General features: G+C 42.6%; 1 protein-coding gene across 9 annotated transcripts in view; it reads right to left on the bottom strand.

Moving 5' to 3' along the window:
* Nucleotides 1-16,932, bottom strand: part of LOC106606547 (SUN domain-containing protein 1) — a 43,575-nt gene extending 26,643 nt beyond the window's left edge. For 3 of the 9 annotated variants that reach the window (XM_014202829.3, XM_014202830.3, XM_045719906.2), the window contains exons 1-2: nucleotides 10,353-10,594; nucleotides 9,752-9,846 (exon numbers count right to left, since the gene is read on the bottom strand). In XM_014202829.3, the coding sequence (XP_014058304.3) occupies nucleotides 9,752-9,846; nucleotides 10,353-10,367 (110 nt within the window). In that variant the 5' untranslated portion in view covers nucleotides 10,368-10,594. Of the gene's footprint in view, nucleotides 1-2,423; nucleotides 2,557-2,835; nucleotides 3,260-9,751; nucleotides 9,847-10,352; nucleotides 10,595-14,200; nucleotides 14,505-16,708 lie in introns of those variants that run through there. The other 6 variants (XM_014202831.3, XM_014202828.3, XM_014202834.3 and 3 more) reach the window with 6 other exon arrangements.
* Between the last annotated feature and the right edge of the window lie 3,098 nt (nucleotides 16,933-20,030).

Raw genomic sequence — 20,030 nt, 5'->3', positions numbered from 1 at the left:
AAAATGGTGTATAATACTTGTATGTTTGAGGAATTGTAATTATGGGATTTCTGTTGTTTGAATTTGGCGCCCTGCAATTTCACTGGCTGTTGTCGAGGTGGGACGCTAGTGTCTCAATGATACCAGAGGTTAACTGACTTGCTTAGTTAAATAAAATGTAAAAAAATTATTATAATAATAAAATACAAAATTTAATCGGCCACAATCGGTGTCCAAAAATGCCGATTACCGATTGTTATGAAAACGTGAAATCGGCCCTAATTAAATCGGTCGACCTCCACACCAGACCCTCCATTATACTACCCTCCAGAAAAATCACACACAGCAGAGCAGTTTCCTATACCAGGCCTCATTGAGTGTGTATATGTGTCGACCCTAACGGTCTGCAGTCTCCAGCATTTCTGCTTTAATCTTTCCTGTCTAATTAGGCCAGGGACAGACTCAGACCTGGTACAATAGATTAATGTACAGCCAATCAATGACATTATCAATCCATTAACGAGCAGTACAGTTGACTTCCAGAGCCAGATCTGGATCTGCCTGTGGTCGCCTGGGAGGAAACAGAATGAACAGCCCGTCTATAGCCACTGGCCAGGGATATTATCACAGAGCTCTGCTTGGCGCAGCACATCCTGGGCTCCGGCTTGGCAGAGGGTTCTTTTTACAAACCCTGCAGTGGTGAAACACCTGGATTGATACACAGACAGATACTTTTTAAATCCACACACAGACAAATCTCACACAACTTGTGGAAATAAGCACGCACACACAAATAACACCTCTAAACACTTGTGTTTAACAAATCTCTCTCTCTCACACACACACACACAGCTATTGATTGAGCTTATTAAGACGTCAGTACATCACGTCGTCTTGCTTGCAAACCCCTACGTCAATTCGCTATAGGGCTCTGTATTGATCCGTATGAGTTTCCCTCGACTAAACTGCCCCCACACCAGATATCAAAGTAGACTGGACACTGACCAAAAGCAGAGAGAGAAAACACTTCTTCTCCTCCTCCTCCTCCTCCTCCACTGTTCTCTTACACAACAACAGGAGCTTTGATGCCCAGTCCTCCCACACTCAGTGGGTACTGCCAGTTCTCCGATGGTGTACTAACAAACCAGAGAGAGATCAGATCACCCAGAGATTTAGTCTACATTGTACAACCACTGAGGTGTCTCAGGGGTAACCTACTAGCTTTCCTTTCATGTATTATATTATAGATGAGGACTTTATAATAATCATTGACCTGCAGGGAAAGTTCACTGAAATCCCTGTGGTCAAATGTAATAAATGTTTGCTGAATATAATCACATCATTTCCTGGGAGCAACTGCCAGATCCTCATTACCCTCATATTGATCTAACCTCCCCTGACAGATCCTCATTACGCTCATCATATTAATCTAACCTCCCCTGACAGATCCTCATTACCCTCATCATATTAATCTAACCTCCCCTGACAGATCCTCATTACCCTCATCATATTAATCTAACCTCCCCTGCCAGATCCTCATTACCCTCATCATATTAATCTAACCTCCTCTGCCAGATCCTCATTACCCTCATCATATTAATCTAACCTCCCCTGACAGATCCTCATTACCCTCATCATATCAATCTAACCTCCCCTGACAGATCCTCATTACCCTCATCATATTAATCTAACCTCCCCTGACAGATCCTCATTACCCTCATCATATTAATCTAACCTCCCCTGCCAGATCCTCATTACCCTCATCATATTAATCTAACCTCCCCTGACAGATCCTCATTACCCTCATCATATTAATCTAACCTCCCCTGACAGATCCTCATTACCCTCATCATATTAATCTAACCTCCCCTGCCAGATCCTCATTACCCTCATCATATTAATCTAACCTCCCCTGACAGATCCTCATTCCCCTCATCATATTAATCTAACCTCCCCTGCCAGATCCTCATTACCCTCATCATATTAATCTAACCTCCCCTGCCAGATCCTCATTACCCTCATCATATTAATCTAACCTCCCCTGACAGATCCTCATTACCCTCATCATATTAATCTAACCTCCCCTGACAGATCCTCATTACCCTCATCATATTAATCTAACCTCCCCTGACAGATCCTCATTACCCTCATCATATTAATCTAACCTCCCCTGCCAGATCCTCATTACCCTCATCATATTAATCTAACCTCCCCTGACAGATCCTCATTACCCTCATCATATTAATCTAACCTCCCCTGACAGATCAAAGACAGTTGACATCACAGCCAAGGAGCAGTGATACAGTCACACACACACCACAGTCAGGGAGCTAAGACAGATTACAAACCACATGTTCTAGAAATCTAAACGGTGAAACCACAGGTTGAACGATGCTACACACACACTTTTTTGTTGTTGAAAAACTGATGCACTATCAACTCACCCTTAAAAGCCTGGGATGTTAGGCCAAATACTAAACACACCGAAAACTTCATTAGCAGAACCATTTCAAAACAAATGTGGTGTTGAGACTAACCACCAGCAGGCTGTCTTCTGGAGTGTATTACTGAGGGAGATATCACTCCCAGCAGGGTTCACAACTCCTCCTTTAAACCCTTCTGGGCCTCACTACATTCTGCTTACAAAATTAGGTTTTACTGAAAATGTTTCCACACAGTTGTTTAAGCTGGGCTCTGGAGGGTCAGTGCAGGTCTGTGGGGTGGAAAAAACACACACACACACACACACACACACACACACACACACACACACACGTCCCCCCCCTACGGTTTCCTAAACCATTATAGAGTAGAGAGCTGCCATTCCCCTGAGAAAGAACACAGGCCTATATTTACCACAGGCAGGGCAGGGACAGGCTGGGTAGAGGGGATCTCAGATTTCCATCTGTCTATCTCTGGGTGGGTTTCAATTGGCACTGAGATTACGGCCACCGCCCATCCTCCTCTTTTCCCTCAAACAGAACAGAAGCACTTCTCTTCCTTCTCTTCTCTCTCCAACAGTGTGCCATCGCTTCCTCTCTCTCGCTCTCTCATATTGCCCTTGTTGCTATGGAAACTTCTCCAAACAGCACTCCGGGGCCTGAGAGGGTGTGTGTGATCTGTGGCCGCCTGAGTTTGCGCCCCTCCCGGTTCTACAGAACAAATCCTGTCAGAGGAGCACTAGCAAGTAGAGAAGAGAAAAATAAACAGTAGTTGAAATTCCCCTTCACATGTTGTAAGTTCAGCCTGAATGGGGTCAACAACACCACCTCTGACAGACACACAATCATCCAGCTGCTGCCATTCAGCCATGCCCTTGACTAGTGAAGCACTGTCTGAGGGAGGCAACCATGCTGCCACACACACACACACACACACACACACACACACACACACACACACACACACACACACACACACACACACACCAGATGTCCTAAACAACTGTGAGTGCAGCATGGCCAACCAGCAGCAACTGGCACTCCTCCTCCACATATGCCTTTAACCTTCCTTGAACAGTCTTTATTACCTCCACTTCATCCCTTCTTTCTCACCTTCCACCCAGCCCGATCATATCACTATAACCACCGGTCCTAATATTACCCTAGATCACCTTCCACCCAGCCACAGGCTGATCATATCACTATAACCACTGGTCCTAATATTACCCTAGATCACCTTCCACCCAGCCACAGGCTGATCATATCACTATAACCACTGGTCCTAATATTACCCTAGATCACCTTCCACCCAGCCACAGGCTGATCATATCACTATAACCACTGGTCCTAATATTACCCTAGATCACCTTCCACCCAGCCACAGGCTGATCATATCACTATAACCACTGGTCCTAATATTACCCTAGATCACCTTCCACCCAGCCACAGGCTGATCATATCACTATAACCACTGGTCCTAATATTACCATAGATCAGTTTGAGTGACTATGAGAGATACAATACTAACGCCAACCAGGGGACCTACTTACCCAGTAACACAGACTGGTCATAAAATATGAAGGGGCCCACTGAAGAGACACGCTATTGCACTCTCAGGCTAGGGTCAGTGTGTCTAGAACCCCATCCATCAGGTGCTGTTTATTTGAAAGGGGCAGAACTCTACTACACTGCTGGGTGTCAGGTAGGTAGGTGTGTGTACTCTGCTGTGATTGACTCGTGTGTGAAAATGTATAACCTAAGAGCTGACTTCTCTCTTTCCCACTTTCTTTTTCCATCTAACACACTCCCTACCTCTCTCATGCACACACACATTCACCTCACACTAACATGTTAGAAATACGGCATAGAAGAGAAAAATCAGGCACTGGGCAGAAAATGAGATTTCTCTTTTATTCAAATCAAAACATATCCATGATGCCAGAATTTCTCCTTCTCTGAGAAATAACTAACATAACCTCTCAAAGTATCCTCCATTTGTGTGTTTTTAAAACACTACCGTTGAGCTGATATATACACACACACACACACACACGCACACACACACACACACAAACCCTTGAAATTAGTGGATTGGCTATTTCAGCCACACCTGTTGCTGACAGGTGTATAAAATTGAGCACGCCGCCATGCAATCTCCATAGACAAACATTAGCAGTAGAATGGCCTTACTGAAAAGCTCAGTGACTTTCAAAGTGGCACTGTCAGGATGCCACCTTTCAACAACTCAGTTCGTCAAAGTTCTACCCTGCTAGGTGTGTCCTGGTCAACTGTAGGTGCTGTTATTGTGAAGTGGAAACATCTAGGAGCAACAGGGGCTCAGCCGCGAAGTGGTAGGCCACACACGCTGACAGAACGGGATCGCCGAGTGCTAAAGCACATAGACGATTTTTCCGCGCTATCCTCGGTTGCAACCCACCACTACAGAGTTCCAAACTGCCTCTGGAAGCAACGTCAGCACAATAACTGCTTGTTGGGAGCTTCATGAAATGGGTTTCCATGGCCGAGCAGTCGCACACAAGCCTAAGATAACCATGTGCAATGCCAAGTGTCGGCTGGAGTGGTGTAAAGCTTGCCGCCATTAGACTCCGAAGCAGTGGAAACGCGTGATTCATCACGCCAGAGAATGCTTCACCATCTTGCAGTCCGACGGACGAATCTGGGTTTGGCGGATGCCAGGAGAACCCTACCTTCCCCAATGCATAGTGCCAACTGTAACGTTTGGTGGAGGAGGAATAATAGTCTGGGGCTATTTTTCATGGTTCGGGCTAGGCCCCTTACTTCCAGTGAAGGGAAATCTTAACGCTACAGCATAGAATGATATTCTAGATGATTCTGCGCTTCCAACTTTGTGGCAAGAGTTTGGGGAAAACCCTTTTCCCGTTTCATCATGACAATCCCCCCCCCCCCATGTACAGCGCGAGGTCCATACAGAAATGGTTTGTCGAGATCGGTGTGGAAGAACTTGACTGACCTGCACAGAGCCCTAACCTCAACCCCATCGAACACCTTTGGGATGAATTGGAATGCAGACTGCAAGCCAGGCCTAATCGCCCAACATCAGTGCCCGACCTAACTAATGTTCGTGGCTGAATGGAAACAAGTTCCCGCAGCAATGTTCCAACATCTAGTGGAAGGCCTTCCCAGAAGAGTGGAGGCTGTTATAGCAGCAAAAGGGCGGGACCAACTCCATATTAATGCCCATGATTTTGGAATGAGATGTTCGGCGAGCAGGTGTCCACATACTTTTGGTCATGAGGTGTATATTGATTCTCTAATATATGGAGTTCAATAATAAAAAAAATATTTTTATTTAAAAAAATACTAATCAGTCGTAACTTTTAATATCTCGTTACAACATTTCCCAGTGTAGTACAGGGGGACAGAGTAGCTTGGGTGGTACCATATAATTAAAAATAACAATTGAATGTCTCTCTATAGCTGGTACAACTTATTTTCTCACAGGGGTAATACTCCAGAATCCTCCACTGACAGCAGTAGATCAATAGTCTAAAGCCAGGAAATAGCTGAGAGCCTGGGAGAGAGCAGGGTGACCTCCCCTTACAAGGGTAGACATCGTACAGGCTTTACATCAATCAGTGAGGCCATTCTCCTTACTAATAACTATGGTGTTTGTACCAATGGGAATACACTGGTAATTAACCCTTGGTTGGTGGGCTGTAGCATGGTGGTCTCTGCTGAGTCGTATTGATTAGGCCCCAAACGGAAGACAATGAACTGAAACAGGGAGGGACTACTTTAACTTGTCCAATAAAAAGCCTGATTTTCCTTTGCCCTTAGCTAAATGTTTTGCTACAGTGTTGCCTAATGAATGGCACTCTGGCCTCCTGCTCCTGTCCACTCAGGCTAGGTTTGTTCCCCTCACTGTGGGGCTTCTAAAAGGCCTCTCAGAATTTTTGGATGTGATTGGTTGGGCTTTCATTCATTCCTCCCTCCCCTTCTCCAACTTGTCTCCAGTCTTTTGAGTTCTGACAACAGATGGCCCAACGGTTGCTGTCACCTGACCCTGTCCCTCTCAGCGCTACCGTCTCCCCATTCCGCAAGCCACACACACACACACACACACACAGTACAGTGTGACAGCTCTCAAGGCTGATATTTCTGATGCCTAGCTACAGTACATGAGTCAACAGCCTTCTCTGTCAGTTTGTTCTGCCATTTAAAAAACTGTCCAACAAGGCAAAATCAATAACATTTTGTTAGTTCAACTTATTCAATAAGTGAAGTATTAGCCTACATTACTCTTTCATGTACAAGAAAGAGCGACTCTTTACCTAATTCTCAGATCAGTGCCACCAGGCATTTATATGGTTGATCAACTCTCACCGGACCATGGAGACACATGGTCTTGTTCCAGTCTTCCATGCTAGGCCTACCTGTTACATTCCAATTGTGTGTGTGTGTGTGCGCGAGTGAGAGACTGAGAACCCAGAGCATTTTCCTTTAATCGGTCTCCGCCTCACTCCACACACGACCTGGGACCGGTCCGGCGCCAAAACAGGCTTTCCCACAGTCAGAAGATGTGGTAGTAGTAGGGCTGTTAGAATTCTAACTATGAATTGTGATTCTATTGGGTAGGACATGGCTGTGGGAGAGCTTTCAATGCAGGGAAAGTGTTGCTTGGTTATTATCTTATTGCCTTATACCTTCACAGTGAGGGGAGTCAAGGTGGCTCCACAGGTTATCAAGAGGTTAAATTGAGCAATTATGAGACTTAGTAAAAACCATTACCAGAAAAAACCATTACCAGAAATAAACATTACCAGCAGAAGCCCTTAAGGACTGGATCGTAGACTAAATCCTGTCTCGTGTAAGAGAGCTCACCTGCAGCAAATTCTACTGCGGTAAGGAAGCCATTTCTCTACTGCAGCACACGCACACACACACACACACCCCCGTTCCCCTCGACACAAGGCTCCTCATGGTAAACCCACACACCCTGGCACTCCCACCTCTTCTACATGCCTGTGAGAACAGTGAGATATTAAAGGTAATTACAAGGGATGTATGTAAATGTCATCTAGTTGTCAGGCAAGCCAGGCCTTGGAGGACAGCCTGTGGTCTGGGCCTAGTCCAACTCAGGGAGAGGAGAGGACTAAACATGTCAGCTGACTGAAGGGCTTTTCTATAGGAATGCCCTTAGCATTTTTCAAAGGAGAGCGAGGGTAGAGTATGGTAGTCAATCTAATGGGAGTGGTTGTGTTGTAACACACTCGTGTACGGGAGCATGTTCTACTGTTATTCTCGCTCTCTCTCAACAAGAAGCACAAAATAATTTCTCCTCTTAAAGAACCAAATTCCAGCACTGCCATTTCCCCCTCATTTATTTACACGAGGTGTCAAAAGTGACAATGTAAAAAAAACAACATTCCAACTTCACACACACACACACACACACACACACACACACACACACACACACACACACACACACACACACACACACACACACACACACACACACACACACACACACACACACACACACACACACACACACACACACACACACACACACACAAATCACCTGCATATTCAGTGACAATCACACCTGCAAGCAGTTTCATGCCCAGGCCCCAGAGATGATGGGCTGAAGAGAGATCAGAACAATGATGATAGAACAGCATGTACTGTAAACTAGGGCAGCATGATATGGGCAAATACATTTAATTGTGATTCAGATCAAAACACTTGAGTGAACTGTTGGAATTATGGAAATAAAATGCGTTTTCCGATTATATTTGTTTAATAATAGAATCTTTGAGAACTAACAATTGCAGAAAATTTGCTAAATCTATTTCAGTTCCATGGAGAATTTAATAATTGCAGGAAATTGGCTTGAAAATGCACAAAAAAAATTGCTACACCACTTAGATTGGGGGACTTTCAAATGCTCCCTAAAATTCAGCCGAGCCAAAGTCTAACTGCGCTCTTTGCCGCATCCATTGCCACGACCACCACCTAAGACCCTTTTTTTATCCAGAAAAAAATGGATAAACTGCACAACATGAAAAGTTTCTTCCTTGAAAATTCAGTGGGAGGGAGAGAACAGTGTGTGACTAACATGAGAGATACTGTACCATGAGAGGAAACACAGGAAGCAAAGGAAACATCAAGCTAAGCAAGGGATAGTTAGTCCAAACTAAGATAACTACAAAAGGCGCTATGCTACCATTTTCATTGTGTTGTTCCCTCATAACACATAGCCTTACACACAGAAATGCTGAACCACAAGCGCACACACGGACTGAATCATCGGGCTGAATCATCGAAACCACAACCACAACCACAGCGGTTGTTCTTGTGAGCAACTCTGGAACTCATCAGCAAGAATGCACCAAGATCTTCAATGTATCAACTGTCAAGGATGAATATTAGTATCAAGACTGAAAATATTTAGCTAGAAATAGAAGCCAAATTAAAATATATCTTTACAATTTCAACATTCTCTCCTCACTCCAACTGTTGTAAAATGTATTCTCAAATGTACTTCAAAGATCTTTTTACTCAAGTGAGAGCAAAGAATCAATTCAGTAAGATTTCTGAATGCAACACAAACTCATTCAGGACTCCGAATGGCGCTTTACTGTTGGAAAAAGATGTAAAACACTGAAATACGGGAGGTGAATGAGAAACAACCTCAGGATAATTTGAGGCAGCTTTCATTCTCCACGGCTGTGGTAATGACTTGACTGATCTGACAGAGGCTCTGACTGTAGTCAGTGGACATAACCACAATAGGGCGACGGGATTCAATAACAAATACTATTTTTATGTGAGTGACGGAGGAATAGCTAACTTGTGTAGAAAGGAACGATTGATGATAACCCTCGCCACACATCTAGAGGCCATCTGAATACGGGAAGAGCAACAGAGGAACAGATAGCTCCCTAAACCTTGGATAAGACACAGTATCAAACCTCTAGCCTGTTCTACAGAGGAACAGATAGCTCCCTAAACCTTGGATAAGACACAGTATCAAACCTCTAGCCTGTTCTACAGAGGAACAGGATATGTACTATACCATTTCAATTCAAGTAAATACAGCAAATAAATACTCATGCAATTGTTCCATACACACTCTGAATTATCTAGAATGGACATGAAATGAACCTGAAATTGTCAGTAGATGCCAGTCAGTAGTGTAACGGTCAGTAGATGCCAGTCAGTAGTGTAACGGTCAGTACATGCCAGTCAGTAGTGTAACGGTCAGTAGACGCCAGTCAGTAGTGTAACGGTCAGTAGACGCCAGTCAGTAGTGTAACGGTCAGTAGCGCAGCCAGCATTCTCACCTGAGGGAGTAGGTATATCCTGTGTTCTCTGGAGCACACTGTGGAGGAGTGTATGTGTGTAGGCGAGAGAAATCCATGGTCATTCTCCGATCAGACTGCAAGAGTCAGGGTGGAAGGGAGAGGACTCTTTAGGCCATAGCACAATAGATGAGGGATTATCATTCTAACACACCAGCAAGGGCATGCATTACACACACACACACACACACACACACACACAATTGTTCAGCTTGTCTCTCGACACTAGTGATGTTTAGATCCAGTAACAAGTTGATTTACTTTCCCTCGGAGCAATAGCATAGTCCTACAAACACTCACTAGTTAGCATACAAACAAACTGTTCCACACACATACTACACTTCTCTGGTGAATATTAGACAATCTCTCTCTCTGTGCCTCCACAGCACAATCCCACATTAGACCCAATCTAGTTGGCTTCACTCCAAGAAAACCTAGGCAGCAGTAGATGCTCTGGAGAGTCCCAGAGCCCAGGTAGGCAGGCAGACAGACAGACGAGTAATGAGAACAGTTACACATAATAGTTTCCCCTAGCACACAATACTACAGCCCTGCTCTGTTCTGTAGAATAGACTTGGCCAACCTCCTTCCCTTGCATTATGTCTGCGGCCTGTTGACGACAAGCGCTTCGGCAGGCAGGCAGCAGGGTTGGGTAATGAATGGAACTCTTCTTCTCTTTCTGTAGTTCAGCAGCTGTGGGCTGACGGGGACCAGTGGAGACAGGACAGGGGACAATGGGAGTCCCTCTCAGGCAAGGAACCCAGCCAAAATACCAGACTGACTCCCTCTCAGGCACAGCACCCAGCCCAATACCACACGACTGGAAAACAGGCTCTCTCCCTTCAGAGAGTAGCACATACAGAGGCGGAGCTGTAGGCCCAACCCTTGTAATGGACGGGACACACCTAGCCAGGTAGATGCCTGGGGCCTGTTCAGGAGGGTGCGGTGCAAATAACATTACAGAATGTTTGTGTAGGAGAGGAGTACACATAATTGTTGGAATTTTGCCAGTTGTATACATTAGCCTACATTTCTGTCTGCATCATTGTGAGCCCTGCACACTCCCAGACACAACACCAGGAAGATGGCATGCGTGGGACACAGTAATCTATAAGCTCCTCAATTGAACATGACCCCGTGAAGGGTCAGGAGAGGGCTAACATGAAACCTGTTTAAACCTAACAGGTACTATATAGGGAACATAACAGGGATGTATTTGGTTGTGGTGATTGGTTTATTCAAAACAGAGGGAAATCAATAAATGGAGCTGAAACACTAATGTATTGATTTTAACTATGGATCTACAACAGCTAGCCTTGAAGTAAACTCAAACAGCAATGGAACGGTTGCCTCTCAAATATGCACAGAATTCAATGGTTACATAATTCAGCGGGTTTGGTTTGAATGACTCCGCTTCCACTGATAACTTACAGTAGGATGGCCCTGCAAGTTACTGCCCACGTCATATCTTCCTACAACAAACCCTGAGCCGTGCTGATACTACAGTAGCTAAGGAAGGGGTGCTGCCACCTATAATATACTATTATAGAGGTTGTACTAAATAAGAGCGAGCACTATAGAGGGAACAGATGGCATTCCCCCAAATCAGAGGGACTACTGCCTGGTAATCTTAACCACAGGTCAAATCTATTTGTAAATCCAAAGGCCCAAAACAGGGATAAATAATCATGAAAACCCATGTGGCATCTTTAATTCTGCCTAGATTAGTTGGTTGGATTGGAGGCCTGTTTTTGGCAATCCTTCTGGATGCAGAAGTTACTGGACATTCCAAGTTCAGGAAAATAACTATTTAAGCCCTCCGGTGTGTTCAAAACTGAATTATTTTGAGATTGCAGAGCTGAGATGGGAACCAACTTTAGAAACATGTTTCAACTGCTATCCAATGTATCACAATCACCATAAAAGAGCAATTGGTCATCCTCCATTTTTGCTTTTACAAGCCATCTTCCCAGGGGTCATCGCTAGAAAGGATTCAGCTTTTGTCAAATTCACATAAGTTGATTATTTTCATTTTAGATAACCCTAACTCTTTCTAACCTTAACCTAATTATCCTAACCTGCTACATTAACTATCCTAATCTGCTGCGTAAATTCTCCTAACCTGCTACGAAATGTCAAATCTGACAAAACCTGTATCCTTTCTCGTCAAAACCCTTCCCAGGCTTAGCTTGTAAAATCTTGCAAAGGGCATGACCTATGAACTTATACTCGAGAGACAGGCTGAACACAAACAGCACAGGCACACTCACTAGCCTGCCCGCCCATATACACACACACACTATAGAACAGGGTTTCCCAAACTTAAATAACCAACTCATCACCAAGCTTTGATTATTAGAATCAGCTGTGTAGTGCTTGGGCAAAAAAACAAAACGTGCACGGAGGGGGGCAGGACCAAGTTTGGGAAACCTTGCTATAGAGAACCACAGTATGAGTCCTAATACCCATAAAACGGTACGGTCAAACAGGGAAATAGTACCAATAGTTTAGATTTAAAAAAGTCACCTTGTCCGGGAGAGATTTACATGGTTATCAAAACGTCATGCCAGGGTACGCCTACATGAAACACAAGCAGTGTTCGAATACTCATACTAACCTCACTATTTGTGACGCGAATTGAGTATATTGTATGCTTATTGGTCATAGTATGGATATAGTTAGTATGCCAAAAGTTCCCGTACTAAATTCGCCAAAATACGAAGGATACACGCAGTGGACACTGTTTCCGTGCTTTTACGGCCCATAATGCAATTCTTCAGAAAATGGCTGTGGCTTCATAATTTTTCAGATTTGAAGAAAATATGAAGCCGAAGTCCGATGATAGCGGATACAAATTCATTGCTTGAACTAATTATGACAGATGTTAAGAAAATGTTAAGCAATGTAATAACTTTTCACATAAGTTACACGTTATGTTGGCTGACAATTTGTTAGCTACACGATCCTTACGAACCACATAGCATTACAGCAGTATGTACTTTACCGGTATGTTAGCTAGTTAGTTGGCTACTAATACATCAAACTTCCCAGGCAGTATAACTAACTACCCAACGTTTGACTTGGTTATTCACATCATTCTTAGCTAAGTGGTATAGTTGTGCGTTTCTATGGATATCGTTAATTTTGCCTATCTACTCCGATTTCAGAGCCCTCTCCTGTTGAATATGGACGGTGTCAGTAAACGTTGGCAAAAAAAAGTGTAATTAAATTGTTGCCAGCAGCCCAGTTAGTCACCAATGCTCTGGATAACATGAAAACTGCCTAACCAGCTCTGCTAGGGCGAGTAAAACGGTCAGTGAGATGTTACATCATTTTGAGTCTGGAAGTAACTAGCCAACGTTAGTCAGTTAGCTTGCCGTTGAACGCTCAGATCAACCCTACTCCTCGGCCAGAGCGTCCAGTGTGACATCTGAATGCTCCGAGAGTGAAACGCTCTGAATTTACGAACTGACAATGCTCTGGATTTACGAACACCCATATCACACTCTGGCACTCCAGACACACCCGAAATTGTAAAATGTTTAGCTAGTCATTTGTTATGCTAACAAGCTAGCAAGAGGTTGCATCGCAATGTCATCAACTTCAGGAGCACTCAACTGAAACAATAGTTTGTTTACAGTATACTAAAATTTACTAATAGTATGTAGTATATACTCATTAAGTATGTAGTATACAGTATGGGTATTCGAACACAGCTACAGCCCTTAAGTGTTTATAAAATCCCCAATGGAAAAATGAATGGCACCATTTCCGTTTGACCACTAGGTTTTATCGGTATTATGACACCTCCACTGTGGAGCTCTATAGAAAGCTTTCTAAAATTGCCACTTTCACAACATGCATGTTTTTTGTAAAACTGTCTTTTCACAGAACAGTAAGTAGGTGACGCGCTAGGTAAAAAAAACGATATCGAATTGTTGATTCTGCACAAGTCGCGTTTTGAATATGTCAAAATGTGTACATCCATTTCAATGTGTGCAATTGGAGCAGCAAATGCCTAAATTACAAATATGAATGCATGTCCGAGTGACCCATAAACTCCGTGAGTCTCGTATTGCCTAATGCTAATTTTAGAAGGCAATATTTAGACAACGCAGACACCCGTCCATGCACTGACATTAACGTTGCGTTTATAACATACATATCAAACGTAGGCTCTCATTGCGCGGATACTGAGGATAATATAAAACAAACGTTTGAGCCTAAGGTCGTAGTTAACATGTGAAATAATGAAACAGGCCCGAGGTTCTGTTCGCTGTCAAAACAGAATATTGGAGAAAGGGGCCAGAGAAGCGCTACAAACTGGGAAATACAATGCGCGTTAATTTATAATAAATTACATTTTATGACTACTAAAAAAACGGAAGATAAAACATAATTCCAATAATGTCGTGTGTAACTTCTACTTGCCCGTCAGATAAGAGTCCATCTGTTATTCTTATGAGCGTAATCCAGTTGAAAAAGATCCACACATTTCTGTCTTGCAAGATGCGTTAACTTCACACCGCATGTCGAGGCGTCTATTCCAGGTATGGTGCGTTCGATGATCCTAACCTTGATACCAAAATAATATTTATCCGTGAACATACACAAAAGTTTGCAAGTTGTGTGTGTACGTAATTATCAGGCACAACAAGCAGAATTCCAAAATGGCTTCCCAGACGTAACAAAGCAAGAAGGATCGTAGAAGATATGTTCCTCCCACTCCCAGACCCGCTATTGTCAGTTTATGGCGCACACTGGATCTATTGGAGTAAAATTAAATTGCTGCATCCCACCACTGTGACTTCTCCCATCGGATGAGAGTTGAACTGGGAGTAGTGATCCAAGTATAATTGATAAACTATAGCGTAATACTGAATATGATTTAGTATCAAATCAATCAAATACTGGAGGTACAGAATACACAAAATAAAAAGCACTATGTTTTTGTCACAGGACTAAAGAGCTCAATAACTATATGACTAGGGCTCTTATACAAAACTAGAAATAATCTATAACTGGACAGTATAATGCAATCTGGGAAACTACTGCTACTGCACATTCAATGTATCATCATTTCCACAACAAGATCTACTCATTCAGATACACATACATGATCCACCAACAGCTGTTTCCCCATCACCTCTCCAGGACAGAACTCCTACAGCTGAGGGATCACTATTCATGTAAATGGATGACCACAGGACAGAGAGTGGTATTTTCTCTGTGGTCAAAAACATTAATGTTGGGCCAAACTCAAATCTTAACCAATGCAAGTGAATTCATACATACAGCAAAATCAGTTACAGTACTGCTTTTAAAATTTAGATCATATTTCAAATAAGGATTTAATAATCCTAAAACATGTAACTCAATGAAGTCTAACACCATTTTCACTGGTGGCCTGTTTACAGAGCAGATTACAACCCACATATCAAATCAGGATCAGCTGAGAAGTTGAGCCTCATCAATAATTAATTTGGCCCCCATGGAACCTTTTGGATCAAGATTTAGAAAAGAGTCACATGAGACCAATACAACAGGATATATGCAACAGGGCAGTGGCACATTGCATGCATCTCCATTCCAAAAAAAGTGGTCCAGCATCATTCTCCTCCAACTTCATAGGACTACTGCACCACCTACTGTCTGTGATAGTGTATTACATGGTGATGTACCCTGTCACCCAAGCCATTTGAACCAATCACAGGGCTTTGGAAGATTGACAGGGGGAGCAAAAGGTGTCATCTCTGGTGTCTCGTTGGACATAGAGGCAGTGGGGTTTAGGGATAACATGTCAGGAGTGGTTGACGTAAGTCGCTTGAATCGAATGATAGAAGGAGCAAAGCCTGTCTTTTGATGTAAAACTTTTTTTTATGTAAAACTTGGGTATGTGAGATATGCGGTGAGACCGCATGTACAGAAGCCGCTGCAGTGTTACAATTGTAAAAAGTTTGGACATGGACACGTGGCAATTGTTTGAAGGAATAAATATGTTGAAGAGTCAGATTAAGCATGTTCCCAGAGTGCCCTGTAAGGATGAAGGAGGTCACAGGATCACGGCTATCCAGCAGATTTCCTATGTGGAGGCAGTGAAAATAGCTGAAGGAGTGAATAGAGATGATGGTAGTGGATGTCCCACAGTCTGCAGTGAATGCCTTACAGGAGAAGGATCCCGACACACTAACAGTGACGAAGGTGGACTTTGTTGCGTTTATAGCAAACTAATTTAAACAAAATCAACAACAAAGATATCTAAGAAGTTAGACATTGTGAAGGGGGCAAATAGATTTCTGAATCTCCAGGACTTTATAGCAAAAATGTTACAAGGAATACTGAAGAGGTTCCTGAGCAGTTTTAGGTTTTTGTTCAAAATTATGGGTTAGTTATTAAGAGAACATAGTGGTATAGTCTGGTCGTGACCGGTCTCACACTCCAGTACAGTAGCTAGCAGTATATGCATCTGTTATTTGGTTGCGATCCGCCAATAAAAACTCGAAGACGACGACAGTAGGCGGGGTTACCGCGAGATGTTAAATTCAAAGTAAATCTAGTTCAGCTGGAGATGAGAAACATATTGTAGTTAGTTACCCTGTCAACATAAACGTCAATGATGCACACACACCATTCCAGTTTAGATAATTGGTGCACTGGTCAATAATTACGAAATCAAGTGCATGCAACCATGGTGGTGGCTGTTCGTGCAGCCTTGATGTGCTAGCTTAGTAGCTAGCTAGCCTACGTCATACCAAATATTGTGGTTATACCTTCTCGTATTCTAACGTTTCTGTTTTCTAAGTACCTCACTAGTTGCACGTATAATGCAACACTTATGCATACATTTCGCACGCCCCATTGCACAAGTTACTGGTAGAAGACACCACTAGTCTGAATGTGGGACTATTTCAAAAATATTTAACGTTTACTGTAACTTACACTTAGCGCTGGTTGACAAATCCACAGGTTGTTGTGAAGATGAGCGACGGTCTGTCTGGCTGTTCAGTTATCCACCAAATTCAGTTCAAGGAAGTAAAATGTTGCTACCAAGTCAGTACATGGCAAGCCTGCCTAAAAAGTAGCTAACGTTTGGTTTGCCCTTTCCCCGACTGGCACAGTAATATTTTCCGCTGCTCAAACTGACATCGCATGGAGGAGAGCAATAATTAACCGCGTTTCAAATCACAATCCTTTTTAGGTAAAAATGCCCATATATAGTAGCTGTAGGAAGCGCGTGCAGCCAGAGCTGTAGCGCCGCTGGCTGGACGGTTTTAGCATCTCTTTTTTGTCTCTGTCAACACTGTTTTTTGTTGTAAATAACAATACGTTTTTTATACATGGATTGTTGTCTAGAAACTAATATACACTGTTTATAAACAGTACCTTAATATAAAATCGTACTCTTTTTAAACTGGCCTATATAGGCATACTGTGATATCAGTTAGACCAGCAGTAGAGAGTGCACTGTATCCTATCCTATGACAAAACGATCAGGATACCATCCCTTGAAGAGGTAGGCTAGATAACCAGTTCTACAGAGTAAATAATTGTGTTTTGTGAATCCATTTGTGTTATATGACAATGGAAAGACTTGTGGAGGAAACTTTCTAGCCTACTATGAGATAAAATATGTAGGGCAGGCCACATGTCATATGAGGAATGTTGTTGATGCTGATCCTATTGTTTCTTGTTACCTACCTGAGGTCACATGACTAGAACGTTGCATAGGTTGTGTGAGTACAACTATCTCACTCTTGTAGAAGATAGGATCATTTTTGACAGGATTATAGACAATTTGCTACACAGTATGAGGAACTTGTTGCACTTTGTTAAAAATGTGTCTTCTGACAAGTCCATTTGCTGAATTTGTTTTTAAAAATGATTACCTACTAACATCTAGTACTGGACTGTATATGGCTCTTATGTATCTGTGCTCTCTTTCTGCAGATACCAATTGTGAGAGTTGCTTGACTACAGCCCAAGGTAGGATTGATATGCCTGTTTTCATTCATGTGAAGTGTGTTCAAGAGGGCTAGTAGACAGTCATGGAAGGCATTGCTGTTGCACTCTTGCTACATTGAAGAGCATTAGACCAGGCATTGTTGCTACACTCTTGCTACATTTAAGAGCATCAGACCAGGCACTGTTGCTACACTCTTGCTACATTTAACCACAGTGTGACAACAGAAGGCATTTGCTTGATCCTCAGATATAGAAATAGAGTTATTAGAATCATTGCTTCATGCTCTTTTTTTTCGTCTTCCAGAAATTGAGAGCAGAAGAAAGACACAGCAGAGTCCAGACAGGATGTTATTGAGAAGCTAGTCGGTGGTGCTGTGTGTGGAACCGCTCCTTTCCACAAAAATTGTCAACTTTCCAAAGAAAATATGAAAACGTCCTGCAAGCACCTATTAGGTAATAATGTGAATTTGTGTTCCGTATCTTGAATAATATTTCCTACAAATGGACGTTTATAATGTTATTGGGCAATGTGTGACAACTCTTCAGATGTGCACAATGAGGAGTTCCGTACAGGCAGAGTTGCAAAGAAAAAGCCATATCTCAGACTGGCCAATAAAAAGAAAATATTAAGATGGGCAAAAGAACACAGACACTGGACAGAGGAACTCTGCCTAGAAGGCCAGCATCCCGGAGTCGCCTCTTCACTGTTGACATTGAGACTGGTGTTTTGCGGGAACTATTTAATGAAGCTGCCAGTTGAGGACTTCTGAGGCGTCTGTTTCTCAAGCTAGACAATCTAATGTACTTGTTCTCTTGCTCAGTTGTGCCCCGGGGCCTCCCACTCTTTCTCTTCTGGTTAGAGCCAGTTTGCGCTGTTCTGTGACGGGAGTAGTACACGGCATTGTACGAGTTTCAGAAGAAAGTACTTTGTTTCTGGCTATTTTGAGCCTGTAATCGAACCCATAAATGCTGATGCTCCAGATACTCAACTAGTCTAAAGAAAACCAGTTTCATTGCTTCTTTAATCAGAACAACAGTTTTCAGCTGTGCTAACATAATTGCAAAAGGGTTTTCTAATGATCAATTAGCATTTTAAAATTATAAACTTGGATTAGCTAACACAACGTGCCATTGGAACACAGGAGTGATGATTGCTGATAATGGGCCTCTCTACACCTATGTAAATATTCCTGAAAACAATCAGCCGTTTCCAGCTACAATAGTCATTTACAACATTAACAATGTCTACACTGTATTTCTGATCAATTTGATGTTATTTTAATGGACAAAAAATGAGCTTTTCTTTGAAAAACAAGGACATTTCTAAGTGACCCCAAACTTTTGAACGGTAGTGTGTGTGTGTATGTATGTGTGTATGTATGTATGTATGTATGTATGTATGTATGTATGTATGTATGTATGTATGTATGTATGTATGTATGTATGTATGTATGTATGTATGTATGTATGTATGTATGTATGTATGTATGTATGTATGTATATATTTTTTTTGTTGGTAGGATTGATATGCCTGTTTTCATTCATGTGAAGTATGTTCAAGAGGGCTAGTAGACAGTCATGTAAGGCATTGCTGTTGCACTCTTGCTACATTGAAGAACATCCGACCAGGCATTGTTGCTACACTCTTGCTACATTTAAGAGCATCAGACCAGGCATTGTTGCTACATGTAAGAGCATCTGATCAGGCACTGTTACTACACTATATATATATAATGTTTTGTTGTTGCCTGTTATTTTGGCATTAATACGTGTCACATCAGTTTGCAAACAATGTAAAATAAAAAATAGAGTTAAAGCGTCATACAAACATGGTCTCTTTTTTTGCTTTCTTAAGGCAGCTCCAGTATGCAGGTGTTTCAGCCTAGCTCAGTGCTTTGTGGTGGTGAGGCAGCCAGTGGAAAATAGGGAGTGTAGGGGTTGGTAATGTTCTCTAGTTGCGCCGTGATTGGCTCAGTGTTCTGTCACTCATGGGGACAGTACGTCACCACAATCTACGGGGAGAGCTAAGAAAATTCAAGACCCTTGGGTGCTGCCATAGAGTTATATTAGAAGTGCCCATCTAAGAAGGCTCAAGGCCATTGGCCACAGATAAAATTACATCAAATCACTTCATATCTACCATAGCTTTGATTGGACTGATCATATCAACATCATACTTTCAAAATCTTAGCTATCAAGCTAGACAAGCAGTCATCATCATGAATCAAGTCGACAATCTACTGGCAAATTGTCACATGGAATGATACTGGAGAGACGATGCAGGTACGGGGAGTAAAAC

The sequence above is a fragment of the Salmo salar genome, chromosome 06 (assembly GCF_965601325.2).
Source record: "Salmo salar chromosome 06, fSalSal1, whole genome shotgun sequence".
NCBI lineage: Eukaryota > Metazoa > Chordata > Actinopteri > Salmoniformes > Salmonidae > Salmo > Salmo salar.
Note: the sequence above shows the minus strand (reverse complement) of the source record. Positions and strands in the feature narration are given on the sequence as shown.